The sequence below is a fragment of the Mus caroli genome, chromosome 4 (genome assembly GCF_900094665.2).
Source record: "Mus caroli chromosome 4, CAROLI_EIJ_v1.1, whole genome shotgun sequence".
Taxonomy (NCBI): domain Eukaryota; kingdom Metazoa; phylum Chordata; class Mammalia; order Rodentia; family Muridae; genus Mus; species Mus caroli.
This window is the reverse complement of record NC_034573.1, coordinates 2,948,710-2,971,094: the sequence shown is the minus strand read 5'-3', so window position 1 is coordinate 2,971,094 and position 22,385 is coordinate 2,948,710. Positions and strand designations below refer to the sequence as shown.

Here is a 22,385-nt window from a genome sequence, read left to right as displayed (position 1 = left end):
CTCTCTCCCTCCCTCCCCCCCCAAGGTCATTCCATCCAGGAATCACTGTGGAAGCCTAACATCTGCTTTCTTGGGTCCTTGCCAGCCCCTTCATGTCACATCTCCAGAAGTCTTCACTTAGGCAGGTTCTGTTCTGTTCTGTTCTGTTCTGTTCTGTTCTGTTCTGTTCTGTTCTGTTCAGTGCCTATATTTCTCTTGCATTCCTGGGCTGATAGTTCCCCCTCATTTGTGGTCATGACATAATCTGCTACTGCACTGCACATGGTTTCTCATCCAGGAACCAGCCCAGGCCTGCCAGACCCTTCTCTATGTCAGGATCACTGGAAGGTGCTGAAAGACAAGCATGGATAGGCAAGTCCCTGTGGAATGTTTCTTGATACTCAGATGACTTGGAGCTGCTTTCTAAACTTAACTGCTTCCAACAGAACATGATCAAAAATAGAAATGCCAGTGAACCTGAATTGTGGCAACAACACTCTTTAGTCTTCAAGTTATGTGCATGACTTGGAATGCAATCCACATGTTGCTTAATGTGGCCCCAGACTTGAGTGAAATTGAAAACTATCCCTAAGAATAAAGACCAAGGTTAATAGTGACTACTTTCACCTCTGTACCTCAAAATGACCATTCTAATGCATCCTTGGAATTTTCCCCCAATGATAACATAAATAAAAATGGCTCCCTGCTGCTGAGTGACCTCTCGTGAGCCATTACTCTCCATAGACACTTCTACAGGGTCCTGTTGAACATCATACCCCCTTGCTTTTGTAGTGCTGTGTTTTACCACCAAGAAGTCTAATGTCGTGCCTACCTTGGGGACAGGGTGGTATTGACATCAAGGACTGCAACCCTACTGGGCCCTTCTTCTGGGCCTTCTAGGTTTTCCTCTACCCTCAGTGGCTGTCAAACCTGTCTTATCTTTCAAACTAATGCCTCTTACTCTTTTCTAAGAAATCTCTACCAGCTCCTAACCTTTTAACAGCCAAGAGTGGTGCTACCTTGCCTCAAACAAGGCTGGCTTCTGGAAGGCTGTTCCTGCTCAACAGCATGACATCTTACCAGAGTACTGTGGACTAGAGTATGCTCAGTGCTGGGATCCCCCACCCAGTATCACAGTGCTCCAAGTGGGTGCTATTTGACCTCGTCATTCTGGGCAGTGACAGAGCTAGAACACGGTCCAGGCCTTCCAGAATTGCTGGGTGCTCCCATGGGAGTGCTGTGTGCAAACAGTGCTAGGAAAGCCCCAGAATTTCTGATTTTAAGCACTAATATATTTATAACTTTAAAAGAAGTTATTAAGAAAAACAAAAATTGCTGGAAGGCCTGAGGTTAAAAGATAGAGAAGAGAGGATTTACACTGATTCCACTTGATAACCAAAGACTTGGGGATATTTGAGCCCACATAGGGCATTAGGCAGAGAGAGGGGATTATCCACACTGCACTAACAATGAATGTAGAACAAATAAGTGGGTATTTGAAAGGAGAGTAATCAGATAATGAGTGTTAAAGTTTGTTGAAGTCTCAAAGTGTAAGATATAACAATCTCTTTTTCTTGAAAATTTTAAAAAGCAAAAGCAAAGGCAGCGATTAAGCAGCCAGAGGGGGTTCTGAAGTACCTTTAACATCTGTGTTTCCATATGTCATTAAAGAACTGTGTTAGAGGACTTCATAGAGGGCACCACCATCAATCTAGGAAAGTCTCAGTGGGGAGAAGAGGGGGCAGAAAAACCATCAGCCACTTATCGATAACAAATGAACCTGAGTTCAGATCCAGCTGACCACTTCCTGCACATTTGTCTTTGGGAAGTTACTTAGAGGCTTAAGGTTTAGCTTACTCCAGTAGTAAACAGAGATCACAGGACATTTTGAATAAAGTTTCCAGAATAAAGTAAGAAAACCTGTATAATTTAATGTTACATTTGCGGACAATAAGCTAAATGAAGTAAGTTGGTGGCATGAGGACTGAGTCCTGGACAACTCCACTTATAGTTTAAGTTTAGTATGTAAAGTAGTCATGCCCGTAGAGTTAAAAACAAGAGCGGTGGTTGCTAGTGTCTGAAAGGGAAAGAGGGACTGCTAACCCACAGACATAAAGGTCCAGCTAGGAAGATGAATTAGCTATGCCTGTGGTGCACAATGACTTTTGATCCACTTAAAAACATGTGTGAAAAGGGTAGATTTGTGTTGTGTTCTTACCATGATAAAATAATTTTTAATTAAAAACTCAGTTGCATGCTTCAGTATGTTGAGCAAAGGATATTCTTAGCTAATATAAATGATTCATAATTACATTTTAGTATTATTGGTGAGTATGCACAGGAGTAGAAAAAGAACCATTGTGTGGTCAAAAAGATAGCTGGGTCATAGTTTCAATTTGTTTGCAAAGTTACCTCTTTAAAAAGATACTCTAGCCCCTTGGTCTTGCAAACTTATATGCCCCAGTACAGGGGAACTCCAGAGTCAAGAAGTGGAAGTGAGTGGGTTGGGGAGCAGGACGGGGGGAGGGTATAGGGGACTTTGGGGATAGCACTTGAAATGTAAATGAAGAAAATATATAATAAAAAAATTTAAAAAGATACTCTAGAGGTGAGAAAAAGTAACATATTAATTTTAATTTAATTATTTAAATTTAAATATTTTTCTCTTGCCTCCATCCCATTAAAAGATTAAAATGTTCTAAACATAAACAAAGATACATTTGTTCATGTCTTCTTAACTGAATTAGGCTCCCTAAATCCTGTGAAGACCACGAAGAGAGTGTAGTTGTTCTGGCTTGGTTGTTCACTATGGAAGGTCATATTGAGTTGGGCTATTAAATACATCTTAAGGAAATATAGTTTTTCCATAGACTAAGAAATTCCTAGACATGAGTCTAAATCATTATGTTGAAAGCAATAGAGAAAACTTTAAAGCAATGGAAGTGGTTTCATTTCACCACATAGACCAGGATTTATATTCCCCAAATGAGTGTTGCATTCAAAAAAGTCACCTTGGGAGGCCAGAAACTCATTTTTTTATTGCTCCCAGGGTTTGAGAGATTTTTCTGAAACTCCCATTTAGAACTGTAGTCAGGAAAAGTTTATGAGCCACTCTAGAAAATCAATCTTGTTACACTATTTTCACACATCATTCTTTTCTCCAGACATCACCAAGAGAGAACCCACAGCTTTGGCTTCCACTCAGTATTAGCTAGCTCCAAAAACTGAATTCACAATCAAAAGGCAAAAGAGTTGTGTGAGGCTATCTAAAATGGTGTCCTCCTGACTCTGAAGAGAATTCCAACAGAATATCTCCTGGGATAGCAACCATACTGCATGTGAAGCCAGATCAGATGCCAGCTCACGAGAGAGGATTTGGATGTCTGTGTTGTGATAAGGAAAAGTAGTTTGTTATTTGCTTGAAGCCACCCATTGTATGTGTGATCCTATTTTTACTAAAAGGGGTGCTATTGCTATAATGAAACACAACAACCAAAAGCAGCTTGGAGAGGCAAACATTTACTAGGCTTGCATATCTAGAGGCAGGAGGTGGTGCAGAGCCCACAGAGGGATGCTGCTCACTGACTTGCTCCACCTAGCTTGCTAAGCTTGCTTTCTCATAGAACCCAGGACCACCAGTCCACAATGGTCTGGGCCCTCCCACATAAATCACTAATGAAGAAAATGCCCTACAGGCTTGCAACAGCCCTGTCTTATAGAGGCATTATCTTAACTAGGGCTCCCTCTTCTCCAAGGACTCTAGCTTGTGTGAAGTTGGCAAAAAAAAACTAGATGGCACAAGGGTTTGTCAGTGTGTGTGTGTGTGTGTGTGTCAGTATTTATGTTTGTTTGTGTGTGTGTGTGTGTTTGAATGAGGGGGCATATCACAGAGACTCATGGGATGGGGACAATCTCAGTATGGGTCCTCACCTCTCACCTTGTTGGAGACAGACTCTCCTGTTCATTGATGTATATGCTGGGCTATCCAGTCTGTGAGCATCTCGGATCCTCCTGTCTCTGCCCATTTCACTTTAGCTGTAGTGCTATTACAGATGCTTACTAATGCTGTATCCAAAGAGATTTTCTTAGAAAAGCTTAGAAAGGACAGTGAAAACACTTCTTTAAAAAACACATAGGACAGGATGGTATTTAAGTAAATTAATTAAGTTCTCTGATGCTATTATCGATAATAGAGAAACTAAGAGCCCAGTTTCCATTAAAGGAGTTTCAGTTAGAAATGAAGAAATGTTTTCTTTCTGGAGAATGAGATAAACTTACAGTATTTATGCTGTGGAGAGCTATCGAGACAAATAGTGAGTGTGAGTCTGGAAATGGGATGGATCCTTTTATAACTGTTAACATAAAATTTGAAGCTCTGAGCCAAGATTGTGATTTAAAGATAATAAAATCTCATGCTTCAGGGTATAAGTTAATCACCTGCACGGGCCAGGAAGGATTTGCTTCTCAGAAGGAACAATGTACAATAGAGATGGTGCATAAATTTTGTTTAATTTTCAATGCATCAAGTGTTGGTCAGTACTGAAAACTAAGAATCAAATTAGATGGACTATTAATTTGATTTGGTCCAGCAACTCTTATGTTATTGCTTCCACCAAGTTTTATGTCTTGTGTTTATACTTTGCTATTTTAAATAACAATTATTTTTGCAATCTTTCATTTTTATAGCACACACCATTGCCAGAATGGAGGCATTTGTACACTCTGCAGCATCATCTTCATTATACAAAGTAAATGAGAATGCAGTTCTCTTGGATGATCATCAACTTGCTTAATAAGAACTTTCTTAAGACATTTAGTGTTATACCCTTTGTACATCTTGCATTTTGTCTCCACCATAGGCCCAAATGTCCCTGCAGATACTAGCTTTCCCTTTTCCCTAAAGAAGATGTCATCCAGATCCTGTAGTTCAAATACAAGAGGAAACAGAGCATAGTTAGAAACCAACAGTAAGTAGCAGGTCAGATGTGGCTTATGGTAGAGCCCTTACCTAACAGGAATGAGGTCTTGTGTCCAATCACCAGAATGGAAAAATAAATTTAAAGAACACATCTCTCCTATAAAAATATCAAAATCTTTGATTGATTTTCAATTTACATTAATAACATCATGATTGTCAGATGATTGACATGAGACGCTACAAAGTGGAAAGGTTAAAAGTCGAAACAAATTTAAGTTACTTAACACATAGGAGACAGCAGTTCTTATTTCTAATTGTCAGGTATATGTAGTGCAACTGACTGGCAGAATTATTGGATGACTTTTGCATTTTCATTGGTAGAACACCGAAAGAATACTAAATTTATGATGTCTTCATATTTCCATTTAGTGAGATTATGAATTCATGACTATTTAGACTATTCACGACTGATCTAGAATGAATGTATTCTACCTATCTCCAAAACAAGTCACTGTAATTAATGGATGACAGTTGTACTGGTCTAATTAATAGTTTGTCATAAATGGAGTTGAAAGCTGCCTTGTCTCCCATCTAAATGACTGAACTTTCATAAAGGCACAAATTCTCCACATCTGGGTGGGACACTGCAAGCACCCCTGTTGGGATCTGAGGCTGCCCAAACTTGTCCTGAACAAGGATGGCTGCAATAGGCTTGCTAATGTGGAAGGGGGAAGCTCACGAGCCTAAAAACCCAGACAAAGAACTCCAGGCAACCAAGGAATGAAGAGATGATCTTCCCAAGAAGACAGCACACTAATTGTTTATCCAATACCAAATCATCTGCCCTAAAATCATACATAGAAATACCATTATACAAACTGAGCAGGTCGTATATAATGTGTTGAAGAATCAACAGTTAAGGAAACAGAGGGCATGGTTGTGAAAGAGAGAAAGGAGGGACGCATGGAAAGGCTTGGAGGGGAAATGATATCATCTCAAGAAGTTTATAAAATATTTTAAGAATGCTGAAGCTGAAGGGTAGTGTATCTGAACAAGGACAGCATGAAAAGTAGAAAAACAAATAAAGAAAAACAATCTGACATCCAGGGGGCGTTTCGAGCCTTGAGATCCTTCTGCAGCCCTTGGGAAGCTGGAGGATGTGTAAGAGATCTCAACAAAGACACCAGCATCTGTGTGCAGCACTGCCTAAGGATATCCAGTCAAGCATTCATTCAAAACACATGTATTCTTTGAGCTGTTCTAGCTGCATGAGTCATAGAGGACCAGGTCCCTGAAACTTAAGAGATCTCTTTCTTCAGCCAGGACATCTTAGTCAAAACACAATTTAGTAAGAGAACTTACGCTTGAATGTCTACGGTAGCTTCCGAAGTGACCCAACAATTTAGTAAGAGCATGCAAGCTTGGGCATCTGTGGTGGACACAGAAATGGCGCAACAGGTTATTTAGCCTGTGAAATTCAACTCTTTACAAAGTAAAGAGAAAAAGAATCTTTAAAAAAATGTAGCTTCCTAAAAGTTTCCCTCTGTGTCAGACATTGCATGTTAATTGTTCTCTAAGTTTTTAGAAATCTACTTAGTTTGAAAAAACAATAGCCCTGGGGAGTAAACATTCCTGGTATTTCAAAGTAGATTTAGATGCTGGCTAGTCTTTATAATCTTTGTTGTGAAGAAGATAAATGTCTGATAGAGAATGGTTTGCACTTAATTACCCACGAGGAAAAGAGCCCTCCCTTACTCTGGAAGCTCTTCCATGCAGAGGGACCTTCAGTCAGTTCCAGATTACTTCCCTCAAGTCCTGCGTCCCAGAGGTGCGTGTTATGTTCAGCAATGAATTCATACCTTCAAGTTCTAAGAGACAATGGAGGGAAGTGGCAGTAGCCTATCTGATCAACAACTCAAAGGGAGGTATTATGATTTTGGTTGCATAGTCTATGACTCAGGGAAGCATTATGTCCCTGTGTGACATAAATCCCTTTAACCTCCCCCAAGACACATACAAACACATCACACACACATAAACATTATATATGTATTTTAAGTAAGTTTATAAAATAGTATTTCCCTATTTCTTCCAGTGTATTTAGTGATATTTCTTTCTCCCTCCTTCCTCCCACTTCCTCTGTATTACTATTCCTCCCTTTCCTCCATAGTTTTGTCCTAACCACCCCCTGCCACCATGTTTCTTTCCTTCCTTTCTTTTTTCCCACATTTTTATTAGATATTTTCTTCATTTACATTTCAAATGCTAACCCAAAAGTCCCCTATACCCTCCCCCTGCCCTGCTCCCCTACCCACTCACTCCCACTTCTTGGCCCTGGCATTCCCCTGTACTGGGGCAGATAAAGTTTGCTAGACCAAGTTTCCTTCCTTTTATAACAAAAACCTGTGCGCTATTATCCCCCTCTTTAGAGTGCCTCACCCTCATTCCCATGGTACCTCTGCATCCCTAGCCTCTGAGGTCACATCTGGTCATAAACCAAATGTAAGGCTCAGAGCGAGGAGCCACAAATAATAACATACATGCAGTGTTTATCTGTCACGTCATGTAATATTGTCTATTTCATCCATTTACATGAAAATTTCATAATTTCATTTTCCTTTATAGCTGAATAGTATCCCACAGTGCATATTGCTACATTTATATTATTTATGCCTCAGTTGAAGGACATTTAAGTTGTTTCCAGTTCCTAGATATTGTAATGGGAATGGCTGAGCAAGTGTTTGTGCCGTAGGATGTCAAGGCCTTTGGGCATATTCCGAAGGTTGGTATAGCTGAGTCATTTGGGGGTCTCTTTAGCATTTGGCACCAGTTTGGAATCCCACCAACAGTGAATAAGGGTTCTCCTTTCCCCGCATCTTCACTAGCACTGTTGTCAGTTAGGTTCTTGACTTTAGCCATCTGACTCACATAAGATGAAATCTCAAAGTAGTTTTAATTTGTACTTCCCTGATTGTTAAGAATGCTAAACACTTTTTAAAGATATTTCTACCACTTGTATGTCTCCTTTTGAGAATGTTCTGTTCAGACCCATACCTACACACCACAACAACCAACCTAACAGCATAGCCCTCGTGCTACAGTAATGGCACTTATGTTGGAACCGTAACCAGAAGCTGCCCAACTGAACTTAAGGCGTGATCAGTAGGAATCACCCCTGGTTCTTCAAACATAGGCAACTCCCTGTGTCTCAAAAGTCACGAATTCTAAAGAGAATCTGCCATGGACATTTTCCCACATCAGTATAGTTTCCAACTGTATTTTAAATACTTATACACATAGATAAATGTAGCATACTCCTCATTAAAGAAACCACTGTTGAAGTAGACAGGGGCAGTTACAGAGATTCACAACTGGTCAAATGTCAGAGGATGTCACTGTGGTGTGTCCAGTCTTGATTGCTACATCTGCAACACAGCCCCTATACACAAGTGAAGAAGGGTGGTAAGACTGTAAGAGAAGAGGGTCATGACCAGAGGCCAGGCAGGGGTAGCACAGGCCTTCAATCTCAGTACTTGGAAGACAGAGACAGATCTCTGAATTCGAGGCCAGCCTGGTCTACAGGGAGTTCCAGGACAGCTGGAGATACATAGAGAAATCTTGTGTTGAAAAACAAAACAAAACAAAACAAAACAAACAAAACAAAACAAAACAAAACAAAACAAAACAAAACAAAACAAAACAAAACAGATAAGAACAAGAAGAACAAGAGGAGGAGGAGGACTGCCTTCTCTATAGACACAACACAGATGCTCAAATCATGGTTTCTCAACAGTATGGCTCCCTAAACAAGACCTGTACAATTACATTAGTTAACTTGCCAACACAGATGGGGGAAATCCACAAAGCTAGATGGAGAGCTATGGGCACCAATGGCTGCTGAGAGAGATCAGAAAGGAAGAGAAAGAGAGCCATTTCTCCAGAGACAAGCCACCTGATAGGTTATCCAATTCCAAGAGGCCAACCCTAAATACCAAAAGGGATCATCGGTAGGTTTGAGTATGTGTATATGTGTGTATGTATATGTGTATGTGTGTACAATGAATATATAGCTTTCTAAAACTCTCTCTGTTAAAAATTCAGTTAACACTTTGACCTTTGCCTTAAATTATTAACTGGTTTATACAAAAATGTAAACACAGAAGCAAAACAATCTAGTTAGTTTTCTTTCATTGAATGCATCCTCTGGAAGTACATTTCATACACTCTTTCTGTCTGCAGACCCTTTTACAAATTCTTGTTGAGCAATTTTTGGCATTTGAGGTTAGAATACAGGGAATACAAACTTGTGTTCCAATTGTACTAATGAAAATTGTCTTGGGAGGTGGAGGGTGGTTAGGTCTCCTTGGGTATGGCCTGCCTTTCTATCAGCTCTGAATAGCATTGCCATCGTTTGGGGCAGGGTGTGAGTGTATGAGTATGTGTTTATGTATGCGTCTGTAGCTCACAGTGCTTCAGACTGCCCTGTGATAATGAAGCGATCTAGATTGATCACCTCCAAGTGACAATCTCTGCATTTGGACCTGTTGTTGATCTCTATAGTAGCTTTTTTTTTCTTATTTCATCATGATATTCTCATACATTGTATTGGCATCGTGATTAATGTTGTAATTGTGCAGGTCTTTTTTAGGTAGCTATACTGTTGAGCTTCCATGGTTTCAGCATCTACGTCATCTAGAAAGCACTATCCTGAATCAGGTGTCCTCGTCCCCTTCTCTTACAATCTTTCCACCCTCTCTTCAGTGATATTTCCCAAGCCTTGTGGATAGAGGTTGTATTGCAGATGTAGTGATCAGGGATAGGCACCCCACCGTGATATTGTCTGCATTTTGACCTGTTGTGGATCTATGTAATAATCTCTTTCCTTATTCGATCATGACATTTTCACACATGCACACTTTTGGCACATTTTCTAAGGGGTCATCTATATCCTTCCTATAAAACAATAAGAAGGACTTGAGAATCACCAAGCACAATGGGCTTTGCAGGGAATCCAACACACGAGGGAACATCATTCTTACTGTGGGCCATTTACTTTCTCTGCATCCCTGGGAGTGCCTGCACTACATTGCTCATAGTGCTGCAGACTGGCCTGCGATAATAGCTAGTTTATGGTGACTTCCCATTCATAGTGCAGACTACGGATAGAGAGTAGCATTGCCCAAACTCGAGGGACATCAAGGCCTTCATGGACACACTATCCCTGCATTGCTGAAAGAGGACTCACCCCGGGCTGTTGATGGTCAGAGCTTAAGCACAGAGCTGACTTGTGAACCAAGGAGGCACATCAGGGTCACAAGTAAACATCTATGTGAATCCCCAAGATAGGCTTGGCAAAGGTGGCTTTCTGCTCCAGAAGCACAACTGATCCTTCCCCTCCACTTGGATTCCCATACTGCCCTGTCCCATCAGTCACTTCTCTCAGAAATGAAGAGCCACGTTCTTCCCCAGGAGGTGATGCCACAGGGCTAGTCTTTGATTCCTCTCAGCTGCAACCCAAGTGCCTGGTTTTTAAGTCAATTAAAAGGTTATCAGGTGTGGAAAATTTAGGGCAAGATTATATTAATTTATGATGGAGTCTAAAATATCAAAGAGAAGGTATTTTTATCCACTTCATTAGTGAGGACAATTTATCACCAACTCCTTTTTAAAAGAAAAATCAAAATGTGTTCTGCAGTCTCTTTGAAGACATATTAATATGATTTTCCATGGCGTTTGGAAGGTATTTTAGAATTCTTCCACAGCCACTGCTAACAACTGGCTTTGTTTTCTTTGTGGAAATATCTAGGGCCAAGGCTCTGTGACAACACAAAAAGAAGAAACTAAGCATGAGATCAGCAGGAGAGCTGAACTGAATTACTTTGAAAGTGAGATAACTTATGGTGATAACGGTGTCTCCTGCATCTTTCTATCTTTTCTTGGATGACCAGTCAGTCAGAGCAGAGCATTTAGGCAAAGGAAAAGGAATAAAATGTCATTATGGCTTGCTTTAGTGTTCATAAAGGAGTGAGTTAGAAACTCTATGTTGTGTATGTTATTTTAAAATAACAATGGAACAATCCTTAGATAAGAGACACAGGAAGAGTTCTGAGTGTTGGTTCTCATGAGAGTCCTTGAAAATATTCACACACATCCTGGGAATAGCATCATACTCAGAAACCTGTCTCCTAACACCACTCTTCTTTGTTCCTTCTGCAGAGCTACACTGATCCTGTTGATGTTAAGACATCTCAGCCACCCCAGCTGCTCAACTCAAAGCCGTCAGTATTCCATGGGCCCAGCCAGGCCCACTCAGCTCTGTACCTAAGTTCTCACTATCACCAACAACCAGGAATGACTCCTCAGCTCACCGCCATGCATCCGAGCCTCCCCAGAAACATAGCACCTAAGCCCAATAACCAAATGCCAGTGACTGTCTCCATAGCCAACATGGCTGTGTCCCCACCACCGCCCCTTCAGATCAGCCCACCTCTTCATCAGCATCTCAGCATGCAGCAGCATCAGTCACTTGCCATGCAGCAGCCCCTTGGGAGTCAGCTCCCCATGCAGGTCCAGACTGCCTTACACTCGCCCACCATGCAGCAAGTAAGTCTCTATCTGGGTTCTGTGCATGCTGGGGGAGCAGGATGCTGGATATCGAGCAATGCCTAGAGTGGGTGGTTGGTCTATTGGAAAGGAGAGAGACCTCAGATAGTTGACAGACATACATCTGGAAAATATAATTTACAAGAGGTAAGTTGTCAAAATCAGGCATTGATAGCACTCTCCAACCACTGCTTTTGGTTTATTTCTGGTTTGTTTCTTTAGTGCTAACATGTGCTAAGATGTCATGTGTCTCGTAGATCTTGTTGAAACAGCGTCTGTAATTTCTTTCTAATGTTATTAGGAAATGAGGCTTTCTTCACTGAGATGACCCTGGAGTTCAATAATTGGAACAAAATGAAATCAGATTGAATTCCAAATTTAGTAGAGTTCTAGAAACAGTAAGAACCAAACAGTAACCACTGCCTCATTTAGAAATGTATACAAAGAGCCTGGAATGAGTATCTTTCCAACATGTAACAGACCCTGGGTATAATCCCTGGCAGTGCAAATGGAAGTGTGTTGGTGGAGAGGGGCGGTATCTGTCCTCTGCATAAATCATGGGAAGTTTCTGGGTAATTTTGTTCAGTTTTTATTTGAAATCAAATTTTCCTTTCAGATTTTTTTTTTAAGAATTTGATATTCTTTTCTAATTTGAGAATTAGGAGCCTGCTCCACAAACTCAGTGAAACATAAAGCTATTCAAATACCCCAAAAGCTCACTTTCTAAAATGGGCAAAGGTAAAAATTACAAATCATAGCAAATTTAACCACTGCCTTGACCATTCAAGAATGCTTTCCTCAGAGCTGGGAGAAAATACAAAAGCACAGCTTCCTAAGAAATCCACATCTAGCTGTTTGTATACAGAATACACGCTTAGCCTAGGAAACGTAGGGGAAGGAGAGGCAGAGGACGGACCATGCCTAGGCCATCTAAACGGCATTTTATATGGTTATTATAGACAAGGTTTCTGAAAGCTGACTACAGCAAACCCAGTACTTATATTTAAATTCTTGGAAACTTTGCAGGGCTGGTGCTAGTCCTGTCCTTGTTTGAGAAATGAAGAAACTGAGGCTTGGAAGGTTAGATTAATAAGCTCGCAAGGTGAGAGCTGAAATTCAAATCCAGATCCAATTAGAACTCAGAAGCAACATACCTAATGCTTAGTGCCTGCCTCAGCCTCCAGCTTTCTTGTAGGTTATTAGCAGATTTGGAACAGAAATCCTGTGTTGTCTAAGACTTTAGAATGCTTTTAAATCTTAATTTCTTCTCAAATCAAACCATTTATGTAAAACAAAGGAATTTATCAACTCACTATCTTCCTTGGTTCCTAAACCAATACATTATTAGCTAACTGTCTTACCTACACATCACAACCAGTTGCTGAAACTGATTCACTAGAGGGAAGACTAGGGTGGTAACAATTTCCAAACTCCAGCAGGGTCTCCAAGTGCATTTATGACCAAGAGATGTTCATCGGGTAGAATCCTCATCCTTTGCATCAGACATTACTCACAAGAAAATGGACACCAGTGAATGTGTTCTTATTCTAGCAAGTCAATGGTAGTCGAGTGATGAGTAAGCAATTTGAGAGTTGTCACTTTCACTAGGGTGGGTTGACACCTGCTTGCAGGTGCTGTGCTCCAAGCCATGTGGTGATCACGATGTGATAGTTCATCTACTTCTTTTTAAGGAAAAAGGTACAAAGACACAATTTTGTCCCCCAGACAGAGGGACAGACATATCCAGAATGGAGACCCTTTCCTAATTTGTTCACTCTTTCCTGTATTAACACCTTGAACAATGAAAACGTCATCATGACTAGTTTTCAACTCTTTCAGAATTACAAAGGCTACTTGTACAAACTCAAGAGATTAATTCCAACATACAAAAGTCTTAATATGGGGTGATATGAATAACTCTTATTGTTTTGAACAAGGTATTTTTTAGTCTATAAGTCAGCTGTGTTACTATATCTCTGTGGAGCTGTGGACTGTGCCATCAGACAGAAAATTTAGTAAGGTTGAGTGGATTCAGAAATGCCCGTGCAGGGTTATTGGGGTCCCGTGTCTGCTCCACTACAGGGCATGACCACACTCAGGAAGCCAAAGTTGACCGAGCTTACCCCACTCTGTCACTGGGCTTGGGCTGTAGGGAAGACCTGGGACACCATTCTAGTGATGGGTAAGTGGACTCTGTGGTGCAGGACATCCCGAGGTAGTTTGGGGGTCCATGGACCTGTGAGGAGGCCAGGGCTGTCTGGTTCTCAGGCTCTTGGATATCCAAGCACCACTGGATGGCGCAGAAGAGTTGAGAATGGAGTGCTTCCTCCCACCACCCCACTGTGGGCTGGATCTGGCTTAGAGCAGGAGAGGGGTAGGAGGGGAGCTCCCCTGGTCACACAGGGGAAAGTTCTTGACTTGACAGTGGTAGTCTTGGGCTTGGCTTGAGCTTGGTGGCAGTCCTGGCTGGGAGTGCAGAGAGGTATTCTGTGAGAGATAAGATGGTGGCTCTATAGGTGAAGGCCTTCTCCATTGCTCCCCATGGTGGACCCCAATGGAAAGAGGGAGTTCATGGTTTTAAGACATTTATCCTCATGGCAGAAAGTGGATGTGTGAAGCCATACCCCACTTCTCAGGGTGGGCCTGAGATTAAACACCTTTTGCAGGAATGTCAGGGAAAGAAAGCGTATTGGCTAAGCCTTCCTGGCCTATATGTACTTCATTAAAATGAAGGTCTGTCTTTAGCCTACAGGACTACAGGTCAAGTCCTTTACATGTGGAGGGGTTTGAGGTATTGTCTTTACAGGACTGATGGTCACAAATCTATGGGGGAGCTGTGGCTAGTGACAGGAGCCTGGTGCCTGGGAATAGGCAAAGTGCCTACGTGTCCTTTCAGGGTCTCCAGGGCTTAGACCCTTAGCTCAACCGAGGACCAAAGCTACATTTCATGATCTCACATCCTGATACCCTCATACCTGAGGATGTAGTTGTTTCATCTACTCCTGACTAAGTTCCTGTCCTGAAACATATGACCACAACATGCCATGGAAAAGACTGTGAAAATCAGTCATGTAGGGGTAGTGCTTGAAGCTCCTCCACATGCAGATGAGGCATCCCTAACATCTCAGACCAAGCCAACAGAAAACATCTGCCTTTAGACCCTGACCCACCCCAAAATGTATATAAGATCCTGTCCACAAGGAATAAAAGGCACATGAGAGTTATTTCATTAAAGACTGTCTGAGAGTGTCTGTCACATAGAGCTATAACACTTTGAAGAAGAGCATTCCCTCCCAAAGCTTTTGTAACTGGAAGCTGCTGGAAACTACTGCTATCATTTCCCACTCAATGACACCAACCTTGCCTCCTAGACTTTGTGCCCCACTGGCACAGTGCAGCATAGTGTCTAGCTGTGCCACACTGACTCCAGAGCACCAGTGACTGCAGAAGAGACCCAGGCAGCCCTCCTAGTCTGCAGATAGCATCTGGTACATAGACCAGCAACTGACATCCAACGTGGGGCATGAACCCATGACCCTGAGATTAAGAGTCTCATGTTCTACCCACAGTCACTTCAATGACACCCCCCCCTTTAAAAAATAAAAATTAAAAAAAAAAAGGAGGAGTTGTGGGACAAGTAGAACCATGTCACCAGACAAAAACAGGGAAAATTGAATCGATTTAGAAACCCCAGTATTCTCATATCTGAGAACAGTGGGCGTTTCATCTGTTCCCAACTGACTATGGTCCTGGAGCACATGACTACAGCACCCTACATGAAGATCATGACCATTAGTCAGGTAGCACAGAATTATCCATGCCACAAGGTATCTTAGATGGGCCTACCTCAAAGGTTTAGCCAATAAGCTTCCCTTCCTGGACATTCTTCCTGCAGAAGGTATTTAATCTCTGGTCTACCCTGAGTAAGTCTTATGAACCAATTTTCCATGATGAATACTAAATAAACAGTATGGACAAACAACGACCATCTCATCACAACTGCAGTGGGCTGCAAAGACTGTATATGCCTTTGTTATATACAGCCAGGCCTCCTAAGTCTCCTGCAGAAGGCCCCTGTGCCCTCTACACTTCCTGACACTAGCCACTAAACAAAGTCAGAGGTCCCCCTTCCCTGCCCCACACCCTTGGGTTCCATCATCACTGCCTCATTCCTGACTCCTCACACTTCCCAGCAGCATCTGTGTATCCAGGGGTTAAGGAACACAAACTTCAGCCTCAGTATGCATCATTTCTCACCAGGGCTGGGGTCTCCATCTTAGGATGTGTTCTCCCACCCCTAAGTGGTACATCAGAGCTTCCCATGAGCCCTCCACCCATGGCTGCATAGGGTGAAATGCCACCTAAGCACCTCCCTTTCCATCAGCCCAGCAGAGTTCACATACCCCAGTGGTGAGGAAAGTCAAGGAACCACATATTTCAACATGTGTGGGGCTAGAGATCATAGTAAAAGATAATAACAGGAGCTCACAATGAAGAAAAATATCTACAAAAATGGCACTGGCTAAAATCACTTTCAATAATGCCTTGACCATGTGAGCTGTTAGTAAAATAACTATGGAATAATAAAGCTCTGAGAAATTAAATGAGTAGTATGTAGTACTCTTTGGGGAAATTGTAGATTTAGCTGTGGAGTCTTTAATTCCTTGGAAGTTTCAAAACTGTTGATATGACAAAAATAAGTTGAGTGTGTCATAATATGTGCCAGGCATTGCCCAGATTCTGAAACTTAACTGATCTAGGAGTCCAGGGAAAGAAAGCCTTGCTTGCTGGAGTTGGAACATGGGAAGTGATAACAATCAGGATAAGAAGACAATGGATGGAAATGCTATGGCAATGACTCAGAAATTCACCAGTTTGTGGAGGAAGGGCAGAGAGCACTCACATGGCCCTCCTCGAGGGCTCAAGGACCAGGGATGCAACCTTTAAACCCTGGAAGATCGGAAGGGTGTACAGACATTCCAGCAAAGACCAGTAAACAGAAAAACAAATTCTAGGAGATGAAAATCATAGGGAGGGTGTATGAGTCATGGGCAGGTAGTCTGCAGATTAGAAAGGCTAGAAGCTCTATCACCTGACCATCTGAAGCAAGATGGAAGACTTGGCACCCACTGATGGGATATAGCACACTCTCAACAGCGTGTAGGGTCCACTCTTCACGACATGAATGGGATTTTAGCAGTAGATTCAAGTTGACCTGTCTGATTCATCACCCAATCCATCTTTATCCTGAAGCTATTTGGGTCCTAATATGTTGACAGACTTCCTGTCTAAGCACTGAAAGAGAGACAAAATAAAAATAATGGCTACTGTACTTTTTAAACATAGTCTCACATTTCAGTATTACTTTGGATAGTTTATTATCCCTTTGAAAAATGATTTTTTTTCCAACAACAAAAAAAAGGATTGCTAATGTACCAGGAATAATATTCCATTATTTTCTTGAAAAGTATCTTATTGTACATTGAGTTCATGGACCTACTTTTTGTTGTTGTTTTTTTTCTGTCTCTCACTGCACTTTTATTGTTGAGTGAGGTCAAGAGAAAAAATCATTAATATCTGTCAACTTCCTTTATAACCTTAAGAAAAAAATCTTTCTATGATACCACAGACAGATTTTCAATTTCCTTGTGTAATAAACAGCTGCTTTAGGATCTGGGTGTAATTTTAAGGTTTTCTTTCTTTTTTAAAATCACATTGAGATTGATGAATAAATCAGCTGTAAAGACAAAACATTGATGCCTGTTGAAAATACCTCTCCAGACAGACAGGAAATGAAATTAGTTTGCAGTAGCGTGCAGTTCTAAGGATCACTGTTTCATGGTGCTACAGGCTTTCTCAGACTTGCTATGTAGCAAAACAAAACAGTGAGGGCTACAGAAATCTAATTAAAGAGCAAATGTCCCTTCTGACATCAAATTAATCTTTATCATGTTTCCTATTTTTATTTCAATCTGGCACCAGAAAATAAAATTTAAAATTCCAGGCATGCTACAAAACAGTTGGTGATTTTTCTCCTGAGCATTAAAATGCAAAATGTTCAGTCTCGTTTAATTAGACTGCTAAGCAAACATGTTTCAAAAAATTTATATCATCATTGTTTTTTCCTATTTACATCCATAATAGACATGTACTCCGCTCAAAGGTTGACCTTAGTATCGTTTTATACAGTGTTCTGAGGAATGTTTCCGTTTCTATGTTGAAAGCAAAATAATGTTAAATACCATTACTTCAGTCTATAGCCGTATTTTTCTTGGTTCTTGGTTGTTTGGGAAGAAGTGATTTATTTAAATGTTGATTTTGAAAGTAGCATAATTTTCCATGTTGGAACTTTGTATATAACACATAATTTTGTTTTAAATTATTAATTTTTTTTAAAAAATGTTTTCCTGCTATTCTGACTCAACCTGTAGAACTATTTCCAGTTTGTATTATATTTTCCTTCAACTTACTTGGGATATTTCTACTTATTATTTGCTTTGATCCTTGTTTGCTTTTAAGTTAGAGTTTGTCAGTTGTGTCCAAAAAAAAAAAAAAAAAAAAATTCCAGCAGAGAACTCCACACTAAAGAGAGAAATAATTCTTGCCATTTACATGGTCGTATTTGCCTTTTTTACTGGAGCATCAAATTCTCTTTCTTTATTGAAAACCATGATTTCTTAAGCCACTGTGGTAGGCTAGGCGCTGAGATTATGTAGTAAGCACTGCAAACAATGATCACAACCTGTCAGTGAGCTCAGTGGTCAAAGAAACCAATACAGGGTCTCTCAGAACTTTCTCCTGCTCTCTACCTACTATCATACTGGACCCTAGTGACAGAAACTGAGAAGGTGAGCAGCAGGTCAGGACCAGGGGAAATGAAGATCTTTCACTGAGGGCATTGAGGCTCCTTTCATGCTGGGAATACCTAGAGAAAGTTTCCATCTGGGCTGGAAAGCCAGGACAACTGCCTTCCCTGAGCTACAGGAAGATGCCTGGAGCCTGAGCTACAGGGGCCTCTGTTCAGGACCGCCTCCTCCAAGGCAGTTGTTACTTAGGGAATCTATTGCTTTAAGTGTGTGTTGGGTCAACAACCAGTAATACTAAACTCTGGACTTTTTGGTGACTTTTCACCCTGAATTTTGTCTCTCTCCACAGTTTCAGTGGAATAGACATGGACATGGGTCTATCAGGGGTAACATGGGTTTATCAGTGGAATGGTAAATCAGTAGATCTCTAGAAGCCAGCTAGAGGGTTAAGGAAGATTGAAGTAGACATAGTTTTCAAATCACTATGTGAGGGACCACCCACACATGAGTAAAAGTCTAAGGAAAAATCTCATTTAAAAATCAACCCTCCCACCATCCTGCTTAGTTTAAGGAATATGTCAGTAATATTTCGCCTTCCAAAGCTACTTGAAACTAAATTGTACATGGTGCATTTTGAATCTTGATTTCTTGGATGTTAAAAACCATGGCTAGAATCTGCTGCAGAGACAGCCATGAGATTAATTCAGCTTCTTTCTGTGGTCACTTCCAACAAAGCCCGCTTCTGCTGCTCTTGAATTCACCTGATTCGCTAAAAATAAATTGTGTATAATGCTTCTTGTTTACCAGATATAGCTATATAGTTCAGAGATTCCGTCCTTGAATTTTAATAGCTTGACTGGGATTAGAAGTCAACACTTCATCACTAGTGAATTAAAGAATCTTCCTGAAGTCTGAGTATTGTTGGCCAGCTAAGAGAGTTTTCAATTAAAAATATTTTCTGTCTTTACATGTTTTATTCCCTATGTTTTCCAGTGACAAGTTGTTTTCTGTCTCTGTATTAGTTCAACAACTGATTAAAAAAAAAAAACACAAACAACTCTTTGGTTGAAATTTTTAGCTGATAGAGAAATACAAATAAAGAAAAAGCAGCAGATGGCCCCATTGTGACTGAATGAAGAAAAGGGTTTTGAGTAACAATGTGTGAATAGGTACAGCCTAATAAAACACTCAGCCACCTGCTGCCTGAATCCTTCAGGAAGGCTCTGTGGCTTATTCTGGGGCTTAACCATTAATGTGTCCTTAGGTTGATAGAAACCATCAACTGGGAGGAGCTTACGTTCATTCTCCCTTTGCTTAGATTGAGTTGGCTTTTCTATATTTTAAATGTTTCCCAACTCAATTTATCTGCCAAAGGGTGTAATGAAAGGGTTTTGGACACCTGGCTAAACGAAGGAAAGGTAAGAATAAGGAGGTGATGGGTGTTTCTTTTTTACTTTAAGTCAGGGAACCCCTTCCGCTGGTTCATGCAGAAGTGAGGTGGCCTACCATATTTACGGGTGTGGATAACTATGTTTCTGCTCTTTTCTTTAAAAGGTATCGCCTTTTCTCAAATGTACATTTGCTTTTCCTTCAGGGATTTACTCTTCAACCCGACTATCAGACTATTATCAACCCTACATCTACAGCCGCACAAGTTGTTACCCAAGCGATGGAGTACGTGCGTTCTGGGTGCAGAAATCCGCCCCCACAGCCTGTGGACTGGAGTACCGACTACTGCAGTAGTGGGTAAGCGGCCGGCCATCGCCACCTGGTGGTGGAGAGCCTCACAGCATGCGCCCCAGTTTGGGAGCAGGGTCTCATGTCCAGGAAGGCTTCAGAAAAGTAACTTCCAAAAATACATACATACATACATAAAATGTAGAGTCATCATCTTCTAGTCTTTCCAAGAACAAATGCCTCCATGTTTCTCTTTGCTAGGGATTTAGGTCAACTACCTATGCGCTTCCTCTTGAGCTAGCACAAATAATACTAGCTTCACCACCCCAACTCCCTCTGCCACCCCCTCCCACTGTGATTCTGGTTTTCTTGTAACTGTGTTTTCTCTCCACACAGGGGCATGCAGAGGGACAAAGCGCTGTATCTCACCTGAAAATCTCAACACCTCTTCTTTCCACTGAGGAATTCAGGGAAATCTTTTCACCATGGATTGCTTTGCGCACTCAAAGCAGTTCTTCATTTGATTAGAAAATACAAGTTGCTAAGCACTTAGGACCATGTGAGCTTGTGGGTCACCCACGCTGGAAGAAATAGTCATGCTTCTTTATTATTTTTTAAATCTTTTATGGACATTGTTCCTCTTCCCAGAAGGAAGTGTGGACCATTCTGATTTCTGTTGGTTTTGCTGTGAAGTGCTGCGGCTCTAGTAACTGCCTTAGCAACGGTAGATGTCTGGGGTAAACGGTCCTGGGTTTTCCATTGGTTTTCATAATGGGTGTTTATATGAAACTACTAAAGACTTTTTAAATGGCTTGATGTAGCAATCATAGTGAGTTTGTAAATAGCATCTATGTTACACTCTCCTAGAGTATAAAATGTGAATGTTTTTGTAGCTAAATTGTAATTTGAAACTGGCTCGCCCCAGTTTGTTGATTTCACAGAGGGATTAAATTGGCAAACATTCATATTTTTACTTCATTTTTAAAAACAACTGACTAATAGTTCTATATTTTCAAAATACTTGAAAAAATATTCCCAAATGATTTTAATTTAAAAACAATTTGGCTTTGTCTTATTAATCAGACAAAAAAGAAGCTAGTATGGAGGGAAGTGCAAACACATTTATTTTGTATTGCAGAAAAAAATCCTTTTTTGTATCACTTTTGTGTAATGGTTAGTAAATGTCATCTAAGTCCTTTTATGTATAAAGCTGCCAAATGCTCACCTGGTATCTTAGCTGCAGAAACAGGCCGAACCGCGCTAGCTAAGTACCCATCTTTATCTATGGCTCTGTGTTACTGTTTCTCCATACTGTGTCTGTATTTAATCGTTTTCTTCTTTTTTTATGAAACTTGTTGCGCCTATTTATGAAATAATAAATATAGGTGTTTGTAAGTAAATTTGTTAGTATTTGAAAGAGGTTTCATTGATGTTTTAATTTTTGCTGACAAAAAAAAAATCCATGCTTGGTGTGAATACTTATTTAGTTTTTACAGTGACATGAATAAAACCAAATCTGCTTTTCATTTAGTAGCAAACTAGAGTAACGAATCTGTATTTTTGCATATCTTTTGTTGACATAAATGAAAAACAATTCTACTTAGCAATCTTTTCCTGAGCAGCACAACAGAAAACTGCTCCTAAGGTGCCACCCTTGCCAGGCCTAAGCAAACAGCAGTGCGTCCTCTTACTAAACAGATAAAAAGAGCTGTTTCTCACTTCTCAGTTCTGAAACCGTTGCCACCCCTACCCCCCCCCCACACACACGCTAAGAACCAAATTCAAGTTGAGTCACCCAGAATTCCAAAAGTCACATGCTTCTCATGGCATGCAGAAAACATTTAAGAATTGACCAAGGGTTCAGGAAGAGATCAAAGGGGATATTGTGTCTAGAATCAATCTAGAAATGAAGGGTTAGTAGTCAGACCAGCTCAAGAAACAGGAAAATCATGGAAAGTGGACGCAGTTGCTAGAAACTGAGCACCCTGCTATCCGCCCCGCGCCTCCCCCCCCCCCCCCCCCCCCCCCCCCCGCTCTCTTCCTTTTCCACGAATCCTGGGTCACCACTAGAGATGTGCCAGGAGGGCACTGAGAGCAGAAGGAAGGGGTGAGGAAAGGCCCCCTTCCACAGGCTTCTGTCACGTAAATTTATCTGGCTAGACATGAAGAGAATGGCGGTTTTGTGGATGTATGAAATAACCTTAGCAATTTAAATACATCATGTAATCCAGTTAAAATTGAAAAGACAAAAGGCTTGCTTGCTTTGGATTGATTTTCAGACACTGTACAACATTGAATCACTCGGCATGTAATAACTAATAAATAATGCAGATCCGGTGTTATTATTAAAATGACTGGGGTTGAGAGCTCAAACTTTACTGTCTTGATACTGTATAAGAATT

The 22,385-nt window shown here is 40.9% G+C and overlaps 1 protein-coding gene across 2 annotated transcripts in view; it reads left to right on the top strand.

Moving 5' to 3' along the window:
- Tox (thymocyte selection associated high mobility group box) overlaps positions 1-21,430 on the top strand; it is a 302,843-nt gene extending 281,413 nt beyond the window's left edge. For both annotated transcript variants that reach the window (XM_021160035.1, XM_029476656.1), the window contains exons 8-10: positions 11,114-11,500; positions 19,901-20,052; positions 20,380-21,430. In XM_021160035.1, coding sequence (XP_021015694.1) covers positions 11,114-11,500; positions 19,901-20,052; positions 20,380-20,416 — 576 coding nt within the window. In that variant the 3' untranslated portion in view covers positions 20,417-21,430. The remainder of the gene's footprint in view (positions 1-11,113; positions 11,501-19,900; positions 20,053-20,379) is intronic.
- Positions 21,431-22,385: the final 955 nt, after the last annotated feature.